Below are 20738 nucleotides of genomic sequence, written 5' to 3'. Positions count from 1 at the left end.
TCTCCTGCTAGTGGAAACATCCTCTCCATGTCCACTTTATCTAGACCTCTCAGTATTCTGTAAGCTTCAATAAGACCCCCTCTCATCCTTCTGAACTCCATTAAGTACAGACCCAGAGTCCTCCTGTATTTTGTTGAAGTCCTCAGCATTAGCTGTCCCCCCAATTTGGCACCATTTGCTTATGTTGACACCAATGTGCCAATTTTTTGAATGAAAATTATTTCTGTAAATGGTGTGCCGTTGGAGCCCTGCAGGAACCCAGTTCCCATTTTCTGTTGGACTGAGAAATTATCCTTGACTCCTACGCTCTGCCAGCTACATTGTAGCCATCTTTTAATCCATTCTGATAGCTGGATTCTGATTCCACCTTCTGCCCTGAGTCTCCTGTTTGACATATTATCGAGTCTTCTGATGTCCATGTACATTACATCCACTATATCACCCTTATCTACTCTTTCTGTTATTTTGTCCAAATATTCAGGATAGTTGGTTAAATAGGAATCTTCCTTTTAGGAATCCGTGTGAGCAATTTCTTTTCCAACTTGAGCTGCCGATATAGCCGCCCCACCTCCCCCACGAATTCCCGAGAGCAAGATGTTGACCAAACATCACAGGAAGATGCTTTGCTATAGTGGCTACATATCAACTTGTCTGACCACATTGAGATTCTGAAATTCCTGATTGATATTGTTTGGATTTACTGCAGAGGCTTTGATGGACCATTGGTCACCACTTGTTCTTTTTTTTATGGATTGGTAGGATTTCTGGAAACCGAAATGGAAAGGGATGAGATTGCTGTCCAAGATGATGGAGCGAATCCTCAGGCTCCTCTTCCAAAAGATATGATTGACCTGGAGGTAAGGAGGGAAATGGTGCCGAGTCCAGATTATCACTGCATGTTCGACCTAGAGGTAAAAGTGACCCCTGGGTTCAAATCGAGAATGACAAAAGCATTTTTAGCTGGCTGGAATTGTTATATGTAAAACAAGTGCAGGTTAACACAACTCAAATCCCAATGGCTGCACTGATGCATCTAACTGGAGAGTGGGGCATAATGACACTCTCACTCAGAATGGCCCTCGATGGCTGATACAAGATGTGGATAAGCGAACGGAAATGGGGCAGAGTCTTCTTGGGTGGTGGGACATGGCTAACATGCATCATGGGAGCATTGCTCTCTATCAGTCTGTGGCTTGAGTACAAATATACAAATACAAATTACAGCACAGGAACAGGCCCTTCAGCCCCCCCAGCCTGCGCCGATCCAGATCCTTTATCTAAACCTGTCGCCTATTTTCCAAGGTCTATTGCCCTCTGTTCCCGCCCGTTCATATATTTGTCCAGATGCATCTTAAATGATGCTATCGTGCCCACCTCTGCTGGCAAAGCGTTCCAGGCACCCACCACCCTTTGTGTAAAAAAACTTTCCACGCACATCTCCCTTAAACTTTTCCACTTTCACAGTACTTGCACTATGTGTCAGTGGAGCTCCATTCTTGAGCATCGATGTGCCGTCACCTTGCTACTGAACCTGACGTGATCTCTGCTTTGAATCTGTGCCACTAATGATACTGTGCTGCAATTCAAGTCTCGTGGCTCTGATCAATGTTCCAGAACCAATGTGATCCCTTGGTCTAGTTTTGATTGCTTAAGGAATTTTTAGCCACAAATGACGAGTTTTTAAGCTGGCCTTTAACCTCGGAGATTAAATGGCTGTGGATAGGGAATGTATCCATGTGTCCGCAACTGTGTGGGACAGACCAGATGAGCCGGTAGATTTTATTTTGCCTGCCGTTTTTCTACCTTCATCCTAGCAGGAGTGTAACCTTTAAAGGAGCATTGTTATTTGGAGTTTTACTTGCTCAGTTCAAGGAGAGTTACTCGAAAGACCCAGCTCGATGTACGAGTCTGGCGGGTGTCAAGAATGCCAATTTCAGCTGCACTTCCTGTGTCTGCCGCAGTGCAAAGTTCATTGCAAATAAATACACAAAAATCTCAGGATGTCACAACAAGGCCATCTGAAAAATAAGGTTGGTTAATATTTGGGGAAAGGCTTCTCTGTTACAATTAAATTGTAACCTGTGTAATCCTAACCTAACCCAATATTATTAACATGGGTTCGCAGTAAAGAGGCAGTTTCATAAGCTGATTCTTGATCTCGTGAACTAAAGCTTTCAGCTTTATGCATGCCATCAGGGAGATGCCTAACAGTTACCCTTTACTACAGTATACTGCACTAGACACTATATGGGTCACCCATCACGTTCCATCCATATCATTCAGACTGAAACTAATATTGATTTTGTTTACAATTACGACAGGTACATGGATGTGGCAAACATGTAGCAAGTAGTTGTTATGCAATACTTAACTTGCACGTGTTCTTAGATTGTTAAAAATATTGGGCGGGATTCACCGGTAGGTGGCGCTGAAATCACGTTCGGCGATCGGCCAGAGAATATCCGTTTATGACCAAATTGGGCTCTGCCCCCTCAAGTGGTATACTCGCGGAGAACACTGCGTGCCGTATCGATGGGTAAAGGCCCCCGATGCTCCGCTCCCGGTGGGCCGAGTTCCCGACGTTGTGGATCTCTCATGGTCTCGCCCGTTGGGAACTCGGCGTGGCGGCTGCAGACTCAGTCCAGCTCCGCTACAGTCGGGGGAGGGCCGATCCGTGGGCAGAGGGGACTTTATCAGGGGTTGGGGCACTGTTGTGGGGATGGTCCGCGGCTCGCGAGCCGGTCAAAGTGGGGGCACTATTTCGCAGGCCGGGTCCGCGCGTTGCCAGCGTCATGTTGACCGCTGCAGCTGCCACCATGCCCAGGACCCACCAATTCTCCGGGCCGTAACGGCAGCTAGAGCTGGGTTTTCTATCCTACTCGGCTGCTAGCCCCAAGCCAAACCAAGGATCGGTGGCCTTTAGCGCTGAAGTTTTGGGCGTAAAACGCCACCATTCCCACGCCGGCATGTGGACATAGCCTCACAATCGGAGAATCCAGCCCATTGTATCCCACAATGACTATTGAACCATCCATCCAAAGATCTCCGAACATCCTTCAATTATAGTTTTCTTAAATCATTGCCTTCACTTCTCCATTTTTAAATTTATTCCACACATCGATCCTGGTCCTCCTAAAAGTACCTTCTCTAGTTTGAACCTGTGATCTTTAGTTCTACTCTTTAGTTCAAAGTAATGGTCCAGGTTAACTTCCAAAGTCTTGAACATCCTACACTCCCAAAATTGGCAATCCCAAATTACTCCTCATCTCTGACTAAATGACCTAGCTCTTAGTTTGAAACTGTGTCTTCTGACTCTAGAACCTATCCACCCCAGCCAGGAGAAACATCTGTCCTGCATCAACCCTGTTGAGTCTTGTAAGACTTCTGTCTGTTTCAATGAGATCACCTCTCATTCGTCTAAACTCTGGAGAATCTAGGCCAGGTCTGCTCAATCTCTCGTCATAAGACAATCCCACCATCCTACAGGTCAGTCTGGTGAGCCTGCCCATCCTTCCTCGGATAAGGAGACCAAAACTGCACACGCTATTCCAGATGTGGCCTCATCAATGCCCTGTATAATGGCAGCAAGACATCCCTGTTCCTGGACTTCAATCCTCTCAGCATACCATTTGCTTTCTTTACCGCCTGCTGCACCTGCATGCTTACCTTCAGTGACTGTACGAGGACACCCAGATCTCTTTGCACATGCCCCTCTCCTAAATTATGGCCATTCAAGTCTGCTTCCTGTTTTTGCAACCAACTGGATAACCTCACATTTATCCAAATTATACTGTATCTGCCATTCATTTGCCCATTGACTCAATTTGTCCTAATCACACTGGGTCTATGCATCATCCTCACAGCTCTCTTTCCCCCCCCCCCCCCCCCCCCCCCCCCCCTCCTCCACACACACACTCAGCTTTGTGCCATCTGCAAATTTGGAGATATTACATTTCATCCCCTTATTGTGATAGGTTGAGATCCTAGCACCGAACCCTGCAGTACTCCACTAGCCGCTGCCTGCCATTTGGAAAAAGATCGGTTTATTCCTACGCTTTGTTTCTCATCTTCAACCTGTTTCCTATTAATTTCAATACACTACCCCAATCCCATGTGCTTTAACTTTACATGCTAACTGGGACTTTTTCAAAAGCCTTCTGAAAGTCTGGCGTAAAAACACAGGCGTTGCACTCCCGGGTTTCCGAGGAAAAAAAACATCCCGATTCACGTACCTGAAGGGGGCTGACAGGGACCCAGAGTAATTCACTCACCTTTGGCTGCAGATACATTATAGGAAGGATGTGGAAGCATTGGAAAGGGTACAGAGGAGATTTACCAGAATGTTGCCTGGTATGGAGGGAAGATCATATGAGGAAAGGCTGAAGGACTTGAGGCTGTTTACGTTAGAGAGAAGAAGGTTAAGAGGGGACTTAATTGAGGCATACAAGATGATCAGAGGATTAGATAGGGTGGACATCGAGAGCCTTTTTCCTCGGATGGTGATGTCCAGCACGAGGGGACATAGCTTTAAATTGAGGGGAGATAGATATAAGACAGATGTCAGAGGTAGGTTCTTTACTCAGAGAGTAGTAAGGGCGTGGAATGCCCTGCCTGCAACAGTAGTGGATTCGCCAACACTAAACGCATTCAAATGGTCATTGGATAGGCATATGGACGATAAGGGAATAGTGTAGAGAGACTTTAGAAGGGTTTCACAGGACGGTGCATCATCGTGGGCCGAAGGGCCTGTACTGCGCTGTTCTGTTCGATGATACAGACCCCCGCACTTCTGGATCCGAGTCCGTGCATGTGCACGGCGGCGGCCTCCAGCGACCGCGCCGAGCGCCATGGTGGACTCGGATCGCGGACCACCACCAACACATTAGGCCTTCCCAATCGGCTGAGCGCCTGAGGATCCTTCTGGCCTGATCGCTGCCCGGGGCGCCCATAAGGCCCCCCCCCTCCCCCCCCCCCCTCCCCCCCCCCCCCCCCGGTGCCGATTTCCTCCCCGCCCCCCCACCTAGGTGGCCACAGACTGAGTCCGCATCCACCACACATAGAACATAGAATGATACAGCACAGTACAGGCCCTTCAGCCCTCGATGTTGCACTGACATGGAAAAAAAACTAAAGGCCATCTAACCTACACTATGCCCTTATCATCCATATGCTTATCCAATAAACTTTTAAATGCCCTCAATGTTGGCGAGTTCACTACTGTTGCAGGTAGGGCATTCCACGGCCTCACCACTCTTTGCGTAAAAAACCCACCTCTGACTTCTGTCCTATATCTATTACCCCTCAATTTAAGGCTATGTCCCCTCGTGCTAGCCACCTCCATCTGCGGGAGAAGGCTCTCGCTGTCCACCCTATCTAACCCTCTGGTCATTTTGTATGCCTCTATTAAGTCACCTCTTAACCTTCTTCTCTAACGAAAACAACCTCAAGTCCATCAGCCTTTCCTCATAAGATTTTCCCTCCATACCAGGCAACATCCTGGTAAATCTCCTCTGCACCCGTTCCAAAGCTTCCACGTCCTTCCTATAATGAGGCGACCAGAACTGTACGCAATACTCCAAATGCGGCCGTACTAGAGTTTTGTACAACTGCAACATGACCTCATGGCTCCGGAACTCAATCCCTCTACCAATAAAGGCCAACACGCCATAGGCCTTCTTCACAACCCTATCAACCTGGGTGGCAACTTTCAGGGATCTATGTACATGATACACGAGGTTCCCATAAGTGGCTAGAACCATGCCGTCGGGAACTCGGCCTGATGGGAGTGGAGTATTGCTGGGCGGTCCTCTGGCAAAGCCCCCCCAGCCACGTGGTATAATTTGCGGACACGTGATTTTTAGGGGCCCGGAGAATGGCCAGAGCGGCGCCGGTCGGGAACTTCGATTTGGTTGGGAACCTCGATTCTTCGCATCCGCGCCAAACGCGATTTTGGCGCTGGGCTACGGAGAATCCAGCCCAATATATTTCATACCCACTGGATCCCTTTCATCAACCTGACTAGTTATATAGAATCGTGGAATTTACATTGCAGGAGGAGGCCATTCGGCCCATCAAGTCCACACCAGCTCTTGGAAACAGCACCCCACTTAAGCCCACACCTCCATCCTCAGCCCGCAACCCAGTGACCCAAAATAATCTTTTGGGCCACTAAGGGGCAATTTAGCATGGCCAATCCACCTAACCTGCACATCTTTGGGCTGCAGGAGGAAACCGGAGCACCCGGAGGAAACCCACGCAGACACGGGGGAGAAAGTGCAAACTCCACATAGGCAATTATCCGAGGCCGGAATTGAACCCGGGACCCTGGAGCTGTGAGGCAGCAGTGCTAACCACTGTGTTGCTGTGCCGCCTCACGTTGGCTTCTTCTACCTAGGATTTGTCCACTGATTTAGAGTTCCGGCATTAATTAACTGGGTCACTTGGAATGAAAGAATTCCAGTAGATTTGTCAAGCATGATTTCTCTGTCACAAATCCATGCTGACTCTATCCGATTCTGTCACTGATTTCCAAACGCTCTGCTTTAAAATCTTTGACAATGGATTCTAGAATATCCCCCATTACTGAAGTCGGGCTTATTGGCCTATAATTCCCTGTTTCCCCTCTTCCTCCCTTTTTAAATAGCTACCCACCAATCTGCAAGAACTGTTCCAGAGTCTATAGAATATTGGCAGATAACGATCAATGCATCCACTATTTCTAGAGCCACTTCCTTAAGTATTCTGGGATATAGATTACCAGGCCCAATACCATTTCTCAACTAATACTTACCTCCTTCATTTCTTCCCCCTCACTAAACCCTGTGTTCGCCAACATTTCTGGTATGTTATTTGTGACCTCTTTTGTGAAGACCGAACCAAAGTATGTGTATAATTGGTCTGCCATTTCCATTGACTCTTCCTTTGATCTAATGCAATCTTCAACTTATTTTGTTAGCCATGGTTGGTCACCTTTCCTGCTGGGTTTCTGTGCCCCCCAAGGAAGGTAAATCTGTCATAAACTAAATGTCGCCATAGCCCCAGATGACCATAGGCTTTTCCCCTTTGAGGGGGAGACCTGACCGGTGGTGAGGATCACCACACCTCAGGCGAGGGGCAAGGTTGATGAGGCCTTTAATTAAAAGGACGGGAATGTAACTCACGCTGATGGCGTCACTCTGCATCACGACCCAGCCAAACCGGTGTAAACAACGTAGTCGTTCCCTAAGTGCTAGTGCCCGTCTACTGTCATACCTTTCGGGTAGTTTTCCAATCTGTTTTAGACAACTTGCCCCTCCGTACGTTCGAAATTTCCTTTTGTTTTGATTTAAGACCCTAGTTTTGGATTGGACCACATCACTCCCAAACTTCATTTAAACTCTATCATATTATGGTGGCTCCTCCCTAATTGCTCATTAACAATTAGAGTATTAGAACATAGAACAGTACAGCACAGAACAGGCCCTTCGGCCCTCGATGTTGTGCCGAGCAATGATCACCCTACTCAAACCCACGTATCCACCCTATACCCGTAACCCAACAACCCCCCCTTAACCTTACTTTTTAGGACACTACGGGCAATTTAGCATGGCCAATCCACCTAACCCGCACATCTTTGGATTGTGGGAGGAAACCGGAGCACCCGGAGGAAACCCACGCACACACGGGGAGGACGTGCAGACTCCGCACAGACAGTGACCCAGCTGGGAATCGAACCTGGGACTGTTGCACGTTTTACTGTGGTTGTAAAACGCGTTTATTGGAGTGTATTAACACGTCTCCGTATTCGACGTGTGCTTAACACTACTAGGCTCTGTTCTATGTATTTATTCAGCTCTGGAGTCGCCAGGTGCCGTATAGACACCGTCACAAGTATTCCAAGGTCAAGTTCAAAGTAATAAAGACGATACACCGATTAGTAAGGTTCAAACGATCAATATTTATTATACAGTTATAATAAATACTCATGCACACACTAAGAGACTAAGCTATAACTAAACTTAAGTGATCAGAATACTTATCTAACAGGAACAGGCACGGTCAGAGAACGAGGCCTTCGTCCTGGTCTTGTACTGCAGCCTTCAGCAAGCGTTCTGGTACTGGGGGTCTAGTGGGCTTGGATCGCGTAGCGAGCGTTGAACTTACGGTTTCGGCGGCTGGTGCTCAACGGCTGGAGTCAGGATGCAAGATGTCAGTCAGAGCCGGAGCACGGGTTTAACAGACCGGGCTATGTGGGGAATTTACCTTTATACCCCTCTCTAATGTCCTTGCCCCCTTCTGGGCGGGCTCTACCTTTCGGTACCGATTGGAGCGTTTCCAAACGGTTACCTTCGAAATCCTCCAATGCGAGGGCCTTCCTCGGTGTTGGGGGGTGGTTTCGATATTCGTTACTTTGGTGCCATCCTGTCTGCGCAACCAATTAAGTGTTACATTGAGATGGAAATGTTGCCATTGTTTTTGCCTGGATCTGGGCTGCCTCATCAGAATGCTAAGCGCTTTGCCATTAACACCTTTGGCTTGGAGATCTTGCACCTGGCCAGAAACTGGTTTGCTGCTTGCAAAATGCTAATTAGTTGAGAGCAGACTGTCTGCTCTCACTACACAGGCTTTTCCTTCTGTCTTCCATTTTACTTTGGCTCAGTGTCCATTTTGCGTGGCCAGCATGGCTACATTCCCTCCTTGTGATCCTCACAATCATACTATTGTGAAGGATCACCTATGTACGTTGCCTTCCTTGTGTTCTGACCTCTTGCCAGTTCCTGTTCTACTCTATCTTAGACTATGGGAAGAAGAAAAAAAAATTTTTAACTAACATCTCTACTTGGACCTATGTCAAAGGGACATGCATTACTACAACTGGGAACCTCTACCTATCACTATTAACCTTAACCTTAACTTAACATTTCATCACTTTAAAACCTTAACCATTCACACCACAACATCACACTTCCCAACTCGGCAGTCGAGTATGGAACAATATAATACATGGCTGAACTTTTTATTTACAGAGTGTTGTAATCAGTGAGGGGTTGAGGGGTTTGGTGGAATCCGAAGATGGGGGATTGAACTCTATAGATGGGTGAGGTGCTGGAACGAGAGGCTCTCCTCTTCCATTTCCTCAACCTGAGGGTCTGTACTAGTATGATGAGGATCGCGATCACCAACAGTGATTCGATTATATAGGACATGGAGTACCACGTCATGAATTTAGTGCACCAGGTCTGAACCTCGCTGATCAGAGCTGAGCACTGGGGGTTTGCTGTAATTGAAACATTTACGGTGGGGGTTGTGGGGGAAACGTGTCTTGTTTCCACACATATACACATAACATTTAGAAACAATAGGTGGGCTTCCATCATTTTGCTGTTCTTCTTCTTTCTCTTCCTTCTTCCTCCGGTATTGACAATCCTGGCTTCGATCCCTGTCTCGTCCTTTGAAACCTTTGGGATCAAGCACAGTATCTGTCAATACACAGTTTAAGACCTTTACTTGTTAGTGCATCTGTCTTTCAAAACCCAATTGACCCTTTAAAATGACTGGCTAAGTCACACCCTGTGACTCCCCTCATTTTTTTTTTCAAAAAGCGAATTTAAAGATCAGCATACACCTAACAATCCTTCCTTCTGCGAGCCGTCTCGCAGGCTTTGCTAGTTTACCATCCGAATGTTCCTGGATGTAAATAGCATGTGGGATGGCGGCCTAAGGGCTGCCTAACGAAAAATGAAAACAAAATTTTGAAAGAAACGTCCGAATGAGTTGCGTATGGGCCGCTACGGGTACGAGTTGGATGGGATCCCCGGGTAGGGCGTGCTGTGCCATACCCGAGCTTGGCTGACCAAGGTTGGTTCTCAGACAGGGCGGGTCCTCAGTGCCGTTTGTCCACTGCCTGAGTAACCTGGAGTAAACGGGTACGAATGTGGTTACCGTGACTTGCAGCCTCTATTCACCGAATAGAGGGGCACCTAAAAACAAGGGAGCCACGATGCTCCGTTCTGAAAACAGGGAACAAGTCGTGAACCGTGTCGGTTCACCAGAGGATAAGTTCTCAGAAGTTTCGGCAGACAAACTATTTGGCGTGTAGCCTTACAACTTTGGAAAAGATCTCCAATCAAACCGAAGTTCTCAGAGGTATCTGCGGACAAACTAACGTGTATGTAAGGTGGTCACAATCTTTTCAGCTGAAAAGAAGATGTCCATCCTCCAGCTGAACAATTTTACAATCCTGAAAACAAACAAACATAAAACGAAGACAAACATACGTGCAGGTTCCAGCAGAAAGGATATCGTTTCCCTCAGACGATTCCTATTTTACATCATCTGGACACCTCACTTTTCCTCTGTCTCTGTGAACAGGGTCACAAAGGGGTTGCCGTGTCGGGATTCAGACACCGTGTCGTCCTGCTCTCCCGGATCCCACACCCTTGTGTGGATCAGGCATGAAACTTTGGAATTGTGTGACCGGGGGTCACTCTCATCGTTACGGACAAGTCTGTACGAATTGTCCCTGTGCCATAATGTAGTGTCGAGTGTGTTGTCGGGGTAGTCGGGGTCGGGTGGTGGTTCTGGATATTTGAGGTAGGTGACTTCCATGGGGTCACTGGAGTCGGGGTCGTAGTTGGTGCAGTGTGGGCTGTATGGCTGTGTGCTGTCGCTGTCTTCAGAGTCAGTGTCAGTCCTGCTGTCTCTGCTGTGGCAGCTTGTGGGCGTGTCGGGGCGTGGTCTGTTGTGTTCTGGGGGCGGAGTCGTGGGCGAGTCCGTTGATGAACTGGTCTGTGAGGGGGATGGTGGAAAAGTGTCTCTGGTGGGCGGGGTGAAGTGTTCTGCTGCATCCAGCAGTACATGATGAGCATGGTTAGACTGTGTTCCATACGCCTTAAGCTGGTTAATATGAAACCACGTGGTCTTCCCATTAGGATACTTTATCCTGTAAACGGAGGGGCTAATTTTGTCCGAAATTGAGTATGGGCCAGAATATTTTGGAGCCAAAAAACTGCTGGGGTTGTAAACAGATAACATTACCTGTTGCCCAACCTGGAATTCTGTGGTGTGTACGGTCTTATTGAAACAGGCAGTGCGTTGCTGTCGGCGTTTCCCTAGCTGGACTGCGGCTGCGATCTGTGCAGACCTCACAGTCTCAACTAGATCTTTAACTGCCTTTTCATGTGTGAGGGCCGTCACTTCGGGGCTTGTCATGTCCAGTCCTAAAAGGAATTCTGTACCTTTCATAGGGCGTCCGGTCATGAGTGTGTGTGGTGTGTATCCTGTAGATGTGGAGACAGTGTTCCTTATGAACATGAGTGCAAATGGGAGCACTGAATCCCATGTGGAATTGTTCTCTTGAACCATTTTCCTGAGGGTCGTTTTTAGGGTCCGATTCATGCGCTCCACAATCCCGCTGGACTGTGGATGATACGCAATATGGAAGTTTTGTTTTATGCCGAATATTGTCAGGACGTTCTTCATGACCCGTCCTGTAAAGTGAGATCCCTGGTCCGAATCGATACTTCGGGGTAAACCCCATCTCGTGAAGATGTGGTGGGTCAGGATCTTTGCAGCTGTCTTAGCTGTATTTGTACGTGAGGGAAATGCCTCTACCCATTTTGTAAAGGTATCTATCACCACCAGAACATACTTATAGCCATTCCGACAAGGGGGCAATGGACCTATAAAATCGATCTGGAGGTTTGTCCAAGGGCCGTTAACTGGGCGAGTATGCCGAAGTTGTGCTTTCTTAGAATACCGCTCCGGGTTATTCTGAGCACAAATCAGGCAATTCTCTATATAGTGTGTTACATCTGTCCTGAGATTAGGCCACCAACAGAGTTGCCTGAGGTGCCTCGTGGTTGAATCAATTCCTTGGTGTCCGTGGTTATCGTGAAATAACGCAATCATTGCATTTCTATCCTGCTGTGGGACCACATAAAGTTGATCCTTAATGATCACACCCTCATGTGTGGTCAGTGTGTGTTTAAAGTGCTCGTACGCAGGCACAAAGTTTCCCTTGAAAACCTCCCTGAGGTCTCCATCCTGTTTCTGTGCTGCTACAAGATCTTTAACCTCTGTTTGTGAGACTTGTACTGTGCTCACAGGGGCGCTAGCTGGTGCGCTAGCTGGGGGGGTCCATAAGTGTCCTCTCCTGGAACCTGCCTTAGCCAGTGCGTCGGCTTTTACATTCCCAGGGGGTGATGACCTATGGTGGCTGCAAACTTTTATTATTCCGAAGGTCCTGTCCTTCGCTTTGTCTAGAATATGCTGGAGTAGAGGGGCTGATGGAAGGGGTTTCCCGTCTGCGGAGACAAAACCTCGTGTCCTCCACAGGGGCAGAAAATCTGTCAAACTGTTGCAGACATATAAACTGTCCGAATATATGTCTGCTGGGCTGGGGAAAGAATCGGGGTGGTCCACTATATATGCTATGGCTGCTAGCTCTGCTGCCTGCGCGCCTAAGTGACCAGCTAATTTCAGTGCTATTTCCTCGAGAGCGCGCCCCTGCGCGTCCTCGACGTAGATGCCGCATCCTGTGATACGCTCACCATTTAAAACTGTGGAGGAACCGTCTACATAAATCCTCAAGGGTCCACACGTATCTGTGGGCTGGGGGCTTTGTTTCGGGTTCCCTATCTTCCTGGGGGGTGTTTTTGCTAAAAAGGGTCCTGTGTTATGCAGGGGAGCTACAATTTCACAGTCATGGGGCTGTCCGGGGTATTGGAGGTTGTCTGCTAAATATGTGTGTGTGCGTGTCCGTTTTACAGTAATGTCCCGTCCTTGTAAAAGTAGGGTCCACCTAGCTGCCCTAATCTGGCTAACTGAACCGTCCTTCAGTCGACCGTCTAGTAGTAGCTGTGTGGGTGTGTGTTCGGTTAGAATGGTGATGGGGTTTAGTCCGGTTATGTATGAAAAGTACTGTACTGCCCAGAAGACAGCAAGGAGGTGCCTCTCACAGGCTGAAAATCCTTGTTCAACCGGGTCTAACAGTCGGGAGGCATAAGCCACTGGTCTTAGCTGCTCGTGCCGTTCCTGAAGCAACACGGCCGAGAGGGTCAGATCGGTGCTCGCTACCTCGATTGCGAAAGGGGAAAGTGGGTCTGGGACTAGCAGCGCGGGTGTTGCACTAAGGGCTCGTTTTAACTCTTCCACAGCCTCTGTATGCTGCGGAAGCCATTCCCAGGGGTCTCCTTTCTTAAGGAGGTCTGAAAGTGGGGCGGCTTTTGTCGCGAATCCGTCTATGTGGTTCCGACAATAACCAACCAGTCCTAAAAACGACCGGAGGGCTGAAACATTCTGGGGAAGGGGCAATTTGACAATCGAATCAATTCTTTTGAATTCGATCTCGCGTTTGCCGTGCGTGATGACTGTTCCCAAATACATCACTTTACTTTCCAAAATCTGGGCCTTTCTGGGGTTAACTTTACAGCCAATTTCAGTTAAGAGTTCCAGGAGTTCGGCCAGAAGCGTAATGTGCTCTGCCTTTGTGTCTGTCTGCAGTAGTAGGTCGTCTACATACTGTACCAGACATTCGGGTCGGGAAAATTTTTCTAATCCACTTGCCAGCTGTCGGTGGAAAATGGAGGGTGAATTGTGGAATCCTTGTGGGAGGCATGTCCACGTGTACTGCTGAGTTTTAAAAGTGAATGCGAATTTGTATTGGCACGCTTTTGCCAATGGTATGGACCAGAATCTGTTACTGATATCCAATACCGTGAAGTACTTGGCGTTGAGACCCTGCTTGAGCATGGTCTCGGGACTAGTAGCTACCGTTGGGGCTACTGCGGGGGTTACTTTATTGAGTTCCCGATAATCGATGGTCAGACGCCATGATCCATCGGGCTTCCTCACTGGCCAAATAGGGGCATTGTTGGTGGAGGCTACCGTTCTAAGTACACCTTGGTCCAACAAGCTACCTATAACCTTTTCTATTTCCACCTCTGCCTCGAGGGGAAATCTATATTGCTTTTGCGGTCGGGGGTCCTGTCCGGTAACATGAACTTGTCCAGTCATTCTGCCACAGTCATGACGGTGACTTGCAAATGCTGTCCTGTGTTTGTTCAGTAATGCTTTAATTTGTCTGTCTGTGTGGAGTGTAGTCAGGTCGAATGAGTACTCTCCCACTGCGCTAATCCGATTAGCGTAGTCTCCTACTGTGAGGGTGGCTGGTGCTCTGTCTGATCTAGCCATGCGCCAGACACACTGGTTCACTGGGTCGAACGACAAGCTATGAGCGTTCATAAAATCTATCCCCAGGATGTGTTCTGCTGTCCGGGGTAGATTTACTAAAACTACGGGGTGTTTGGTTGTGATGTTCCCTAGCTGGATCGCTACGGGTGCTGTGATATGTCCCTGCTGCGAGTGTCCGGTGAACCCGCTAAGTGTAATGGTGGATGTGGTCGGCCACGTGTCTGCGTGTGCCGTGGTCGTAGAGTTAATGGTGGTGCGGGAGCCTCCTGTATCCCAGAGTAATTCTATGGGCTTCCCTTTTACTCTTGCTGTGACTACGGGCCTCCCTGATGGATCCCATAGTGTGTCACAGACCCAAGTGGGGGAGCCCGGACACCGTCAGTCCGTCTCGTCCACATTGGTGGGTCCTGACTGTACTGTAACATTATGGATCGGTTTTGACTTATTGCGGTTCAGAGTGCCTGTCTGCTGGCCTCTCTGAGATCGCTGGGGTGCATTGCATTCCTTAGCCCAATGCCCTAACTGTCCACAGTTGTAGCATTCCTGTCCTTTCTGCTGAGGGCTGCTCTTGCCTTCATTTACCCATGCGGGCTTCTGGTGCTCTCTGACTGCTTGAATATCTGCAGCAGCCTGAGCCTCTTCTGGGGATCTAACTTTGCCTTTTCCCTGAAGCGATTGCTCCCAAGCGCGGGACAACCTTTTCAGGACCCATTTCTCGTTATGGGCCTCTTCTGAGGGGTCATAACTGTTGCAAGCGCTCTGTCCTGCTTCTGTTGCGTGGGAGATTAATGTGCGCGTCCATTTAACCATGTTTTCACGGGTTAAATGCGCTCTATTTAACTCTCCAAAAACTGCGCTGAAATGAATCCACAGCCTTCCTGCGAATGCTGTGGGGTGTTCGGATCTTTTCTGTCGGCATTTGTTTAATCCTTCTACTGGGTCACCTCTATTGTACCCTATGGCATCTAAAATGGCGGTGTGCATCTCCTCTAGGCTGCCTCCTGCCACGTTCTGTGGGTCGGGGAGGGCTGCTACTACACTCTGGTCTAAGCTCAGAACTGTGAGCTTAACCTGCTCTCTCTCATCCAGGCCGTACATGGTAGCCTGCTGCTTTACTTTAGCGAAAAACTGGTGGGGGTCTGCGGTGGGGAGGAACGGAGTGATCTTTTCACACGCGTCCCTTAGCTGGGTTACTGTTAAAGGGGTGGTGTAGGTTATGTCTGGGGCGCCTTCTGATTCGGCTTTTCTCTGCGTGGTTACGGGATTCATGGGTGCGGTTATGGTCTGAGCTGTGGGGGGTTGGGGTGCCTGTCGTTTCTGCTGAGCTGCTGGCGCACATGTTCCCTGAACATAATGCTGCGCTGTCTCACTTAATTCCTGCCAATCTGGGGCATTTTCCCCATCTAACTGTGCTCCAAAGGTGCTTTGGAAGCCATTCTGCACCGAAAGCAGAGATTGCAGTTCCGCAATCTGTTTACTGCATTTCGCGTGGTGAACTGTGCTTTGTCTTTGTTCGGTCGTTGCAGCATGGAGTGCTCTCAAAGCTGCTTTGAGATCAGAACATTGCCTCTGCAATGCCTCCACCTGCTTTTCTGATTCCTGTCTTATCAGAACGGCACGTTGCACGTCCTGATAGGCTTTCTCATACTGGGTCTGGGAACTGCTCAGATGAGCTAGACAAGACTGGTGAGCTCTCTTGGCATCATCCAACTCTCTATCCTTCTCTGCCAACTTCCCTTTTAGATCCAGATTTTCCTTCTCGATGTCCCTGACATCGACCTTACTCATCCTATTCCTCTCTTCTAAATCTGTCCGGAGCGTCCTGATGACCTCCTCTGCGCCTCGCAACTGTGCCAAACAGGACACAATCGCCATCGGCTTGCGTGCTTTACTTAGGTTCTTTTTGTGTATTTGAGAGAGGTTCTCCCACCAAGTATGACCTATACTCCCGGGACCTGTCTCCTCATTTGCACAAAACTCTTTCCAAAGGGGCCATCCCTTTCCTTGTAAATATTTGCGGAGTTCCAGCTCCCACGTGGGACACTGGCCTACCCTGCTACTGCTGCTGGTCGCTGCGACCACAAACCTTTCTGGGTCCATCAGACGTTCCATTGCCTGCATGGCCATTTCCTCTGACTCTCTTTGTATAATTTGGAACAGGGGGTTGCTGGGTTGTGTTTCAAGAAACGGGTACGGCTTACGCTATGTTCCGTTCACAAAACTACCGAAAGTTTGTCGCAACAAAAAGCTTTCAGTTTTACCTTACAGCCCTGTTAGTACGCATGCACTAAACACACTTCCGAATTACGCTTATTATTTTGAACACCTTGAATACTTGTGATCTCTTTCTTTCTCTGCAATTTGGAGTTCTAATTCAAATTTCAGGGTCCTGGACACTGTGGTGTTTCCACTTACAACAGGGTCCCGGCGGAGTCGCCACTAAATGTTGCACGTTTTACTGTGGTTGTAAAACGCGTTTATTGGAGTGTATTAACACGTCTCCGTATTCGACGTGTGCTTAACACTACTAGGCTCTGTTCTATGTATTTATTCAGCTCTGGAGTCGCCAGGTGCCGTATAGACACCGTCACAAGTATTCCAAGGTCAAGTTCAAAGTAATAAAGACGATACACCGATTAGTAAGGTTCAAACGATCAATATTTATTATACAGTTATAATAAATACTCATGCACACACTAAGAGACTAAGCTATAACTAAACTTAAGTGATCAGAATACTTATCTAACAGGAACAGGCACGGTCAGAGAACGAGGCCTTCGTCCTGGTCTTGTACTGCAGCCTTCAGCAAGCGTTCTGGTACTGGGGGTCTAGTGGGCTTGGATCGCGTAGCGAGCGTTGAACTTACGGTTTCGGCGGCTGGTGCTCAACGGCTGGAGTCAGGATGCAAGATGTCAGTCAGAGCCGGAGCACGGGTTTAACAGACCGGGCTATGTGGGGAATTTACCTTTATACCCCTCTCTAATGTCCTTGCCCCCTTCTGGGCGGGCTCTACCTTTCGGTACCGATTGGAGCGTTTCCAAACGGTTACCTTCGAAATCCTCCAATGCGAGGGCCTTCCTCGGTGTTGGGGGGTGGTTTCGATATTCGTTACTTTGGTGCCATCCTGTCTGCGCAACCAATTAAGTGTTACATTGAGATGGAAATGTTGCCATTGTTTTTGCCTGGATCTGGGCTGCCTCATCAGAATGCTAAGCGCTTTGCCATTAACACCTTTGGCTTGGAGATCTTGCACCTGGCCAGAAACTGGTTTGCTGCTTGCAAAATGCTAATTAGTTGAGAGCAGACTGTCTGCTCTCACTACACAGGCTTTTCCTTCTGTCTTCCATTTTACTTTGGCTCAGTGTCCATTTTGCGTGGCCAGCATGGCTACAGGACCCTGGAGCTGTGAAGCATTTATGCTAACCACCATGCTACCGTGCTGCCCTATTGGTGAGCCATTTCTCACTGCACAATGCTGAATCTAAAATAGCCCATCCTCTGGTTGGTTCCTCACCATACTATTCAAGAAAACCATCATGCATACATTCCAGAAGTTCTTCTTCCACAGTATGTGTTAATTGGGTTTACCCAGTTTATATGTAGATTGAGGTCCCTCATAATTACCCCTTGTTACCTACATCTCTAAATGACTGATCTATACCATTCCCTATATTACCACAGTTTCCTGCCCTTTGATGTTTCTTAGCTTCATCTAAATGGATTCTACATCTTAATCTTTCGATCAAAGATCCTCTACCACTAATGTATTTATCTCATCTTTTTAATAGTGCAACCCCTCCTTTTCCTTTTTCCCTATCCTTCTCAATGTCAAAGACCCTTGATCATTCAGTTCCCTGCCTTGGTCACCCTGTAGCCACGTCTTTATAATGGCAATTCAACCATACTTGTTTAGTCCTATTTGTGCCATCAGTTCATCTACCTTGTTGCAAATGTTGTAAGTATTCTGGTAGAATGCCTCTAATTCTGTTGTCTTATTATTTTCACAATCTCTAGCCTTTGCTGGTACATTCTCTGTCCCTTCCTGTCACGCTGATTGCCATTTCCCTTACTGTTGCCTTGCTCCCTTACTTTGTTCTCTCTCTTTAAATTATCGTATCTGCTCTCACGTGATCTCTCGTCCCCACATTTAGATTAAAGCCCTCTCTAATGACCTAGTTACACAACTCATCAGAACACTGATCCCATCATGATTCAGGTGAAGACCACCTCAAAGGTACAGCTCCCATTTCCCCCAGTACTGGTGCCAGTGCCCATTTGAATTGGACCCATTACTCCCACATCAATCTTTGAGCCATGCATTTAACTGATTTAATTTACCGACTCCAGTTATCTCATTGCTCAAGTAATAATCCAGAGATGATTGAGATTCTGATTTTACATTTAGCCCCTAACTGCTCATAATCTCTAAGTAGAACCTCTTTCCTGGTCCTACCTATATTATTGGTACCTATGTGGACCACGGCACTAGAGCATCTCACCATCCAGCTGTAAGTTCCTCTAAAGCCCAGAGCAGATGTCCTTAACCCTGGCACCAGGGAGGCAACACGGTGATTTGGATTATCACTCTCAGCTGCAGAGAACTGTGCCAATCCCCCTGACTATACTGTCCCTATTACCATGACATTTCTATTAACTCACCCCACCTCCCCCAAACGCCCTGTTTGAATGGCTTCCTGTACTACAGAGCCACTGCTTTCACCCACACGGGCTGCAAAGAACATTGTTGGACAATTGCAAAGGATGAGGCTCCTCCACTTCTGTGTCCCTTGACCTGCCTCAATCACACTTTCCTATCTCTGACCATGGATCAAATCAGACCATCATGAACTAACTCAGACCATCATGGACTAACTCAGACCATCACGGACTAACTCAGACCATCACGGACTAACTCAGACCATCATGGACTAACTCAGACCATCATGGACTAACTCAGACCATCATGGACTAACTCAGACCATCATGGACTAACTCAGACCACCCTATCTTCAGGGGCTGTAAATGCCTCCTGGTACAAAGTGTCCAGGTAACTTTCCCTCTCCCTGAGGTGTTGCAGTGTCTGCTGCTCAGCCCCCAGCTTAATGACTCTGAAGCTGAAGTTGCTCCAGGCACATGCTGCAGATGTGTTTGCACTGGAGCACACAGCTATCCACAAGCTCTAACATTCTGCAGCCACCACTTATCATATACTCTGCCGTTGCTATAGCATTTAATTCATTAATGACTTTAGTGACACTCTTTGATTAATGTCCCTGGTCCTACCTGCTTGAGCCTATATTCTTCAATAAATTCTCGACTTAACCCAGTTAAAATTTCCTAGTCAAAATAAATAGGAAATATTCATCCCTGGTGCTGAGGCAACACTGCTAACCACTGTGTCTCCGTGCTTCAGATGAGAAATTAAGCCAAGGCCCTACCTGCCTTTAGTTGCGCACTAAAGATTCCACGGGACTGTTTTCAAATAAGTGCAAGAGGTTCTCCCTGCTTCCCTGACTGATATTCATCCTTCAATGAATATTCCTGACCCAGATAATCTGTTATGGTCACATTGCTCTTTGTGGCAACCTGGTTAATGGCTGCTGCGTTTCCGACAATACAACAGTGACGACACTTCAAAATGGTATTGACTGTAATGTGCTGCGGAATATCTTGAGGTCATGAAAGGTGCTGTTAAAAGGTATTGTTATTATCTGTCCTGTCAGTGTTCCTTCTGATCTACTCTCCTGATGTAATGCTGTAGGTCCATGCAAGGAAATGCCATTCAATAAAGGGAAGGATCTACATTCATACATCTTTCATGACCTCAACATCCCAAAGTGCATTACATCCACTATGCTGTTTTTTGTGATACACCTGCCTGTCCATTTTACTGAGAATGGAGTCATTTTGTGTCTATAATCTGTCCTGCTTTCTCCAAATTGTGGCTGGAACTCTCCGGTCGCCGGGATTCACTTTTCCCGCGGGCAGAGCTCCCACACCTGTGCGATTCCCGACGGCGTGGGGCGGTTACAATGGGAAATCCCATTGACAAGCGGCGGGATGACATAATTCTGCCGCCGGTGAACGCCGCGTGGCCGAGAAAGACGCGGCGGAGGAACCGGAGAATCCAGTCCTGTGTCTTTATCCAGGCTGCATTCTTTACTTCTGTGACTTTGTATCCTCTGGAATGTTGGGCGGTGCCAATGTTTATTAGTGAAATCTCTTGGGAACTGTGGTGATATGCATCACTGTAAATACACAAGGGGTTAATGTAAGTACACGTAGACTAGCTAGACACTAGAGGGAGCACCAGAGACATGACACACAGCCACTCAACCAATGGGTCTGTTAGATAGGACACGACCAATGGACATTCACGATACGCACAGAGGTGACACTATCACAGGGGGGTATTACACCTAGCCATATATAAAGGACACAACACACATGATCTTTCTCTTTCCAGTGGAGACACTTAGTGAGTACAGACACAGGGTTGATTCAACATCACACCCACCACGTGGATTGTAGCAGACTGGTTCGTCAGTCTGGGTAGCTATAGAAGG

The 20738-nt window shown here is 47.8% G+C and overlaps 1 protein-coding gene across 3 annotated transcripts in view; it reads left to right on the top strand.

Moving 5' to 3' along the window:
• LOC119955113 (V-type proton ATPase 116 kDa subunit a-like) overlaps window positions 1-20738 on the top strand; it is a 222699-nt gene that overhangs the window by 126089 nt on the left and 75872 nt on the right. For all 3 annotated transcript variants that reach the window (XM_038781000.1, XM_038781001.1, XM_038781002.1), the window contains one exon: window positions 760-857. In XM_038781000.1, the coding sequence (XP_038636928.1) occupies window positions 760-857 (98 nt within the window). The remainder of the gene's footprint in view (window positions 1-759; window positions 858-20738) is intronic.

The sequence above is a fragment of the Scyliorhinus canicula genome, chromosome 20, assembly GCF_902713615.1.
Source record: "Scyliorhinus canicula chromosome 20, sScyCan1.1, whole genome shotgun sequence".
Classification (NCBI taxonomy): Eukaryota; Metazoa; Chordata; class Chondrichthyes; order Carcharhiniformes; family Scyliorhinidae; genus Scyliorhinus; species Scyliorhinus canicula.
This window is presented reverse-complemented; position numbering and strand designations above follow the sequence as displayed.